Below are 9,424 nucleotides of genomic sequence, written 5' to 3' on the forward strand. Positions count from 1 at the left end.
TACCGACAATGATGTACTTTAAAGTCCTTAATAACGTGTTAGAATCAAAATAATATATCTCATTTAGTGATTTGCTCTTGAATAAATCACTGTTTGTCGTTCAGATGCGAAGCATTATATCACTCGGGCTGCACACTCATGATATAATTCCTTCGCATCTGAACTCCAAACAGTGATTTATTCAGCGACAAATCACCGATGAGATAAATTATTTCTTAAATATACCATAAACTTACATTTATAATTTATAACACAGATCACTAGTCACTGTGTATATTAATTAAACTTTCCATACTGTTTTAAAATTCCTCACTAGATCTACCCTTGCTTTAAATGTTGATATAAAATGTATTTTAGTCCCTTTTTTCTAACAATTAACTCAAAAAACGAGAGCCTCTTACAAACCGTGAAAGAAACTGCATTTATTAGTAAAGAAGATAACATCAAAGCATTGAATGAGATCCAAAGAAAATTGTAACAATCATTGTAGAGAGTGCAGTATAGTATGTAGCTGTTTTCAATGATATAGTGTAACATTTAATGCCAAAACAGGACGATGTTAGCCTTTGTGAGAATGTCGAATCTTATAGATTATCAAAAAAAGTAAACTCCTATATGTTTTTTTCTAAAATTTTGATCTTAGAGCATGACAACTTAAGCTTTGCGAAAACATGTATAACATAAAATAGACACAGTAAATAATGATATTGATTAACAAAAGAGTTTCAGTATAGTCTATATATCTTGCCAAAACACTGCTTCCTGTAGAAAATGTCTCTTGAATGTCACATAGTTTTCCTGTCCAACCTTGCATACAACTAGAGCAATATTCCATTGAACACAGTTCCTCATCACAATTTCTAAAACACCGCCTTAATCGGTTCTCTTTGGGACATTCAGTCCAGACGGCATGGGTGCAGGGATGTTCTTCTGAGCACTGGTAACCTTGAATATAAAAAAATGTGTCTACATTTGGGATTATTATTTTAAAAACAGTGTCTGGTCAAGGACTATAAATGCTTAGTTTTGTATTCTGTTCGGTTTTAACGATACAATAGTCGAAAAAGCTTAAATTGAGGAAGCGCGTGCAAAGTATGTTAAGTATATCTCCTGTTTACAAATAATTGGGGATTTTTAGGATAGAATTATTTAGGACTGGCATATACGTACCTGTCAGTCCCATGTCACATTCGCAGAACATGACGTCATACCTATCATTACAAGTAGAGTTTGTATGACATAAATAACCGTACATATATATGGTGCAGGTTTCTTCCATCGCATAGTCGGATGTAGAGTTTGGTGATTCTGTTAAATCCGAAATTATCGATTCCATAACTTTATAGTCATCTTCCATTTGTGGTCCGTTTGTATAGGTATCTAAATTCATTAAATAAGTTGGCAGGTCCCATTCTTTGGTATTATGAAACTTTGTATCTCTTGCTTTATCCCAAATATATACAAATGTACTCGCGCGTTTGCTTGAATCTGAATATCCAACTGTTGAAGTGAAGTACTCCCAAAAATCAGTGTCAGAACTTCTGTCAAAACCATCGCTAGTTATATCCTCCAAAGGAAAACTGTTGCAAAGGCAGGATTTTGACAGACCTGAAATATATCATTGTTTTACATGAAACAAAAGGCAGCTGATTATATGACTGGAGGATATTACGTATTCCGTATGTTGTTACTGAAGACAGCATTATAAATTATTATTATGTATATTCTAGTAATATATACTGTCTTCAAAAATGAAAACATTTCCATAAAAAATTGAATAACTGATTCATGAAAAATCAGTCCTTTATCTTGAAATATATTTGTATTGTTTTCATTCTTTAATCCTTTTTCAGTTATAAATACAATTTTCTCCAATTCTATTAGTACCCAATAAACGTAAGTACTTGAGCATAATATAGAAATTGAAATAACACTCCTGACTGCCTCCATGTCTCGATATATTCTGAATCGTTAGTGTCTTATAAACTAAAAATAGAGAGCCATTCAGTCTGTAGTCGCTTTTCTGTAACTAAATGCACACTGTTTGTAAAGCATTATTGTGAAACTTAATAGATCTACACCTTTTTAATCAAAGTCATTAAAAATAAATATATTTGACCAAACGTAATGTTTTGTTCGGAGACTACAGACATATTTTCGAAACGAAATTTTAAAAACAAGTCCATACCGTACAATTCACATTTAATAAAAACTAGTTTCATTCGCACTTGTAACTATGAATACTTTTGGCTATTCTTGCCTACCTAGCGGGAAAAGTATACATTTATCCGAGCACGCGCCGGGGAATATCAATTTAGTGCATTCACATAGTATTGGTACCATTATGACGTCATAAACTTTATAAATAATGTCAGGAAATACCAAAAACCTATTTGTCTCCACGATCTATTTTGAACATGATAAGCAAGAAATTTTAAAATGATCCTACATGTCTGCCTGTGTAAGACAGCTGTTTTCAATACCCTCAGCTAATGCTCGGTTTTCCATTCCACACTGTCCCTCGAGTAGGGAAAACCCCGTCTTACACAGGCATGCATGTAAGATCCTTGTATTATCCCCCAAAAATGCGTTACAAACAGATTTGTAATAAAAACCAGATTTGTAATAACTATAACATTTCTCGTTTTTATTACAAAAGTAGTTGCAAAGGTTCAACCACATTTGTAATAACCAGATTTGTAATAAAAATCGCAAACTTTTTTGGGGGAGATGTGTTTTCCCACGTGATATTCAAGCTTATGCATGAGTTATTAAGTACGTGCAGGTCGAATTAAACTGTCCTCGGTCATTTAAGACTCCAAATGTTTTACCTGAAAGTCTTGTTCATGGACATATTTTACTTTAAAGAATTATTACATTTCTCGTTTTAATTACAAAAGTGGTTGCAAAGGTTCAACCACATTTGTAATAACCAGATTTGTAATAAAAAATGGCAAACTATTTTTTCGGGAGATGTGTTTTCCCACGTGATATTCAAGCATATGCATGCGTTATTAAGCACCTGCAGGTCGAATTAAACTGTCCTGGGTCATTTAAGACTCCAAATGTTTTACCTGAAATCTTTGTTCGTGGACCTATTTTAGTTTAAAAAATTATTACATTTATCGTTTATATTACAAAAGTAGTTGCAAAGGTTTAACCACATTTGTAATAACCAGATTTGTAATAAAAATCGCAAACATTTTTTTTCGGGAGATGTGTTTTCCCACGTGATATTCAAGATTATGCCTGTGTTATTAAGCACTTGCAGGTCGAATTAAACTGTCATGGGTCATTAAGAACTCCGAATTTTACCTGAAGTCCTTGTTCATAGACCTATTTTACTTTAAAGAAATTTTTACATTTCTCGTTTTTATTACAAAAGTGGTTGCAAATGTTCAACCACATTTGTAATAACCAGATTTGAAATAAAAATCGCATTTTTTAGGGATATATGTTTTCCCACGTGATATTCAAGCTTATGCATGAGTTATTAAGCACGTTATTAACCAGATTTGTAAAAAATGGCAAACATTTTTTTCGGGAGATGTGTTTTCCCATGTGATATTCAAGCTTATGCATGCGTTATTAAGCACGTGCAGGTTGAATTAAACTGTCCTGGGTCATTTAAGACTCCAAATGTTTTACCTGAAATCTTTGTTCGTGGACCTATTTTACTTTAACATATTTTGGGGCAGGTGTGTTTTCCCACGTTATGTTCAAGCTTATGCCTGCGTTATTAAGTACGTGCAAGTCGAATTAAACTGTCCAGGTCATTTAAGCATTCCGTGTGTTTTACCTGAACCTTGTTCATGGACCTATTTTACTTTAAAGAAATTTTTACATTTCTCGTTTTTATTACAAAAGTGGTTGCAAAGGTTCAACCACATTTGTAATAACCAGATTTGTAATAAAAATCGCAAACATTTTTTTTCGTTTCGGGAGATGTGTTTTCCCACGTGATATTCAAGATTATGCCTGTGTTATTAAGCACGTGCAGGTCGAATTAAACTGTCCTGGGTCATTAAGAACTCCGAATTTTACCTGAAGTCCTTGTTCATAGACCTATTTTACTTTAAAGAAATTTTTACATTTCTCGTTTTTATTACAAAAGTGGTTGCAAAGGTTCAACCACATTTGTAATAACCAGATTTGTAATAAAAATCGCATTTTTTCGGGATATATGTTTTCCCACGTGATATTCAAGCTTATGCATGAGTTATTAAGCACGTTATTAACCAGATTTGTAAAAAATGGCAAACATTTTTTTCGGGAGATGTGTTTTCCCACGTGATATTCAAGCTTATGCGTGCGTTATTAAGCACGTGCAGGTCGAATTAAACTGTCCTGGGTCATTTAAGACTCCAAATGTTTTACCTGAAATCCTTGTTCATGGACATAATTTTACTTTAAAAAATTATTACATTTCTCGTTTTTTATTACAAAAGTGGTTGCAAAGGTTCAACCACATTTGAAATAACCTGATTTGTATTAAAAATCGCTAACTTTTTTTCTCGGAAGATGTGTTTTCCCACGTGATATTCAAGCATATGCATGCGTTATTAAGCACCTGCAGGTCGAATTAAACTGTCCTTGGTCATTTAAGACTCCAAATGTTTTACCTGAAATCCTTGTTCATGGACATATTTTACTTTAAAAAAATTATTACATTTCTCGTTAACCAGGTTTTCAACGAAAACCTGAGTTATTAGATTGGGGTAGATGTCGGGCGGGCGGCGGCGGCGGCGGTGGCGTCAAACTGGTGTTTCCGGTCAATAACTTTTGTTTCGGTAAAGATATTTGAATAAAACTTGGTATGTATGTAGCTTATATCAAGACAAAGGCTGGGATTGATTTTGGGGTTTCTGGAGTCAAGGTCAAGGTCACTGTTACTTAAAATAAAAAAAGGGTTTCCGGTCAATAACTTAACTTAGGAATGAGCTATCATGATGAAACTTGGTGTATAGAAAACTTATAAAAAGTTGTAGCTTGGGATTGATGTTGGGATTTCTGGGATAAAGGTCAAGGTCATTGTTACTAAAAATAGGGTTAGGGTTAGGGTTAGCATATCTTCTACATGCATGGAGGGATTTTGATGAAAGTTGGCACAAACTCGAAAACTTTTCTTTTCGGGAGATGTGTTTTCCCACGTGATATTCATGCATGCGTTATTAAGCACCTGCAGGTCGAATTAAACTGTCCTTAGTCATTTAAGAACTCCGAATGCTTTACCTGATACCTTTTTCATGGACCTATTTTAGTTTAAAAAAATTATTACATTTCTCGTTTTTATTACAAAAGTGGTTGCAAAGGTTCAACCACATTTGTAATAACCAGATTTGTAATAGAAATCGCAAACTTTTCTTTTCGGGAGATGTGTTTTCCAACGTGATATTCAAGCTTATGCATGCGTTATTAGGCACTTGCAGGTTGAATTGAACTCTCTTGGGTCATTTAAGAACTCCAAATGTATTACTTGAAATCTCTGTATAAATATTTGTCCTAAGACACTGAACTGGCATTTGTAAATGTTCTAGCTTGATAGAAGATTTCGGAAAATAGTTATGAATCTATTCTAGAAATTCTTACGTATATTTATCTTTTCAAGCAAATTTTACTTGCCATAAGGCCTGTAAACAAAAGCCATTTCATATCGGCAGATTTTAGTAGATTCTTTATGTAAGCTAATTCGTAGCTATATATCACACATGCGCAAAATAACTTGTGTTGGGATTAATTCCTCAAAATTTCATAAATACAATCTACTTTTAATTCTAAATGACCCTAATCCCGTTGTAAACAGTTGTCGTCTTGGGGTATTCAAGATCATCTTTAGTGAAAGGTCGTTTTTGCATTAAGCCTATACCCTTACAGCTTACTTGACACATGGACATAGACACGAACACCAATGGCAAATATTGTACTTCAGCAGAATCTTTTATATTTATCTTATATTAATATAGTTAAAAAAGCTTGTGCATTTTAATTATGTCTGAAAGATTTAAGATGCTATTGTTTTCATAGCTTCTCAGGTGAGCTGAGACGCAACGGAAATTTAAACTGGTATATTGTATAATGACTCTGCAGAAATGCTGAAGAAATTGATACCTTTTCAGTCACAATTTATGACTTCTAGTTCAAATAAATTGCAGTTATAACTTGCACTTTTACATTAAATTTGAAGTGTTTTATAGATTTATGACATAATACCCATATTAGAACCTTTCATATGTCGAATTGTTTTTCTTTAATTTGTGTCTGCAGATGAAATAAACACCTAAAATGATTACAGCAAAAAGTTTAAATGAGAATCTGCTGTTTCGACAAAGTCATCCACAAAGTATGAAATAACATATTATGCTTTAGCAAACCTAGCCACACCCGATGAAACATTTAAGAAATAATTTATAGCTAAACAATGCTTTATCACTATTTATACACGATGGGCGGTTATACGTCGGGCGTTATAATTTCACGAGGCCGTAGCCCGAGTGAAATTATTTCGGACGACGTATAACCGCCCGAGTGTATAAATGGTGATAAAGCACTGTTTTGCTATAAATTATTTCGATTCTAATATGTACTTTATTGTAAAATTTATATCAGATATGATGGAACTGTTTCTTCGCGCAAGCATGGCGCCAATAGTAGGTATTTGTTAAAACATGCCAGGACCGGAAACGGTAATACGTCTTGCGGCAGAATTCATTTTGAATGAAAATTATTGCGAATTATTTAGCAAAGCGAATAACTAATTCAATATGTGTATAAATTAATCAAAACATTTGTGCAGTGTGACATTTCGTTTAAAACATGTTATTAAGTAAAATAGTTCATGAAATTTGAAGGCGCTATTTCTTGATGCGTATCTGGCGCTAAGAATCACGTTGACGTGACGTCAACATAACATCGTTGTGATGATAAAAGCATTTTATCACATGTTTGACGTCGCTGGAGTGTAATAAAGCCATTAAATAAAAACGATAATACACTAGTGTAATAAAGCTTTGACGTCGACGTCGTTTTTAGTACTGGAAACGTTGGTCAAATTGACTTGTTTATATAGTAAAAGAAAGTAAATTTTTTGACGTTTCGACAGTAAAGACTAACATGTGATAAAAAGAATATTACATTTGTGACTTTCCATATTGAATTTATTAAACTCGTTGAATAGAATTGATAAAATGCTCGGCAGAGCCTCGCATTTTATCATTTCATTCAACTCGTTTAATAAATTCAATATGGAAAGACACTCATGTAATATCCTCTATGTGAGCCATATTAGAATATTGAATTAAAGACCTACAATATAGTACCAGTATTCCGTTTTAGCTTATACTAATCTATTTAAGTCCGACGGTGACGAAAACATCAATATTTTTTAACCACTCTCGAAACCGCTTCCTAGAAAAAGCCTGTACTAGAGTCACGTGAGAAGGCGTGGTCGAGACTCCAGTTAGCTCGAACACATGGCCTCTTGATTGAGCGGCTGACACCATATCCACTAGACAACTGTTCACTTTCTTTTTTCTTTTAATTTGATATACCTATGAATTTTAACGAATACAAAATACTATATATTCATCTCTGATCGGATACAGAAAATATTCAGTTGTGAATGACGAAATATAGAGAATAATAGGTTAGTGCCGTAGATGAGAAAGTTTATCTGGCGAGGTGGAGGAGGTTATCGGGTGAGCCGAAGGCGAACCTGATAACGTCCGGAGCCGAGCCAGATAAACTTTCTACATCTTAGGCACTAACCTATTATTCTATTTATCTTGTCATTACTTCATTTTCCGATATTTGGCAATTTATTTTACAAAAATAAGTGTGCGACAACCGTTTTAATGACGTCATATTCGTAATGACGTCACTTATAATATATTATGATGACGTAATCACCGAAAAAATCGCAATAACTTCTTCGTTTTTGAATAAAAACTCATTATTTGACCACTCATTGTCTTAATTCGGACATTTCCAATACAATGGTGATGGTTTCAATGCAAAATTTCTTATGACAACAATATCGATTATAAGGTCACATGATCAACTGACCGTATATCACTGGTCACGTGTCAGCTGACGGTATATCAAGAAAGATATACGGCACCCTGATATCGGGACGAAAATACTGCAAGTGACAGGATAAAATGGCATTCCATCATAAGTTCACCGTTTCAAACTAGGTTTTAGTCTTGTAAAATCTATCCAAAAACGATTGTCAGTTTGAACCAATAAAATAAGACGGGCATTATGTTAATTTAAAAAGATAAATTTGATAAGTAAAATACTATATGAAAGCAGATACAGTTTTGTTGTTAAAAACATGTACTTCCTAGTTTTAAATCAAGAGGTATACATTCATGTGATTTTTTTTTATATGTAGATAATCTGTCCTTGGCAATATTGGTTGGTACAATTATTCGTGAAATACACGTTAGTATATATAGATAGAAGGATCTACAGAACTTGCCATATGGGGTATATAAACATGTAAACCATCTTATTTCATGCAGAGACGTTACGCAAGATGTGTGTATGCCGAATGGTAATGTCGGAAACGTCAAAATCTGACGTCAAAATTAACGTTTTAAAGATTATGCAAGACGTTACTGAAATAAAAAACAAAAATGTAAATGACAGTATTTTTGAAGATAATTAAGAAAAGCAGGTTTCTAAATTGCTGTAACATTAGTAACTGTCAGTGAGTTTGACAAGACCTCTTTTCTTGAAAACCATGCTGCAATTTATAGAACATATCGTTCTTTGAGAAGCGTTTTGTTATGCTAGAGGATACAATGTGTTCCAGGGTTTTACACAAGATACAGGTAAGAGAGATTGGGCGATAGTTGGCTGGGTCTGACCTAGAGCCCTTCTTAAAGATGGGAGCGACATTCGCCATTTTTCATATATCTGACAGAGTGAATAGAGGAGATCTCTTGGCTAATATTCATAAGCACGACCGGTCTTATTTGGTCGAGCCCTACAACTTTATAGGGATTAAGGTTACAAACAAGTTTCTCGATACCTTGTGTTAAAATTTCAATATCAGACACAGAGCTCTAGGTTTTTGTGGGCTGTACGTTTCTTTTCCTGGGATCTATTTATGAGGACGCATTGGTTGAGAGGGCAAAGACGCTTTCCTACGGAGGTGAAGGCTCCTGATTCGAATCCTGGCTACTCCCATTGCGGTGTGTCCATGGGCAAGGTCCTTTATCATGATTGCCTCAGTCGACCCAGCTGTAAACGGGTACCAGCAACTTGCTGGGGTGAGGTATAATTGGTTTTAACTGTTCTTAATCATGAATATAGGGTCGCAGAAAAGCTCTATAGAGCTTATGTTAATTGTTTCACCAAGCGACGGTAAATAAAACTTACCTTTACCTTTACCTGTATCTGTGATATCCTGGACCTTCAT

The 9,424-nt window shown here is 34.1% G+C and overlaps 1 protein-coding gene across 1 annotated transcript; it reads right to left on the minus strand.

Annotated features, from left to right (window-relative positions):
* Nucleotides 1-407: 407 nt before the first annotated feature.
* Nucleotides 408-9,424, minus strand: LOC128555926 (uncharacterized). The gene is made up of 3 exons (XM_053539751.1): nucleotides 9,385-9,424; nucleotides 1,171-1,608; nucleotides 408-945 (listed from the first exon to the last, which is right to left on the minus strand). The coding sequence occupies exons 1-3, from the start codon at nucleotides 9,422-9,424 to the stop codon at nucleotides 626-628; spliced, it is 798 nt and encodes a 265-aa protein (XP_053395726.1). The 3' UTR covers nucleotides 408-625.

Source organism: Mercenaria mercenaria, chromosome 3, assembly GCF_021730395.1.
Source record: "Mercenaria mercenaria strain notata chromosome 3, MADL_Memer_1, whole genome shotgun sequence".
In the NCBI taxonomy this organism is placed as follows: domain Eukaryota; kingdom Metazoa; phylum Mollusca; class Bivalvia; order Venerida; family Veneridae; genus Mercenaria; species Mercenaria mercenaria.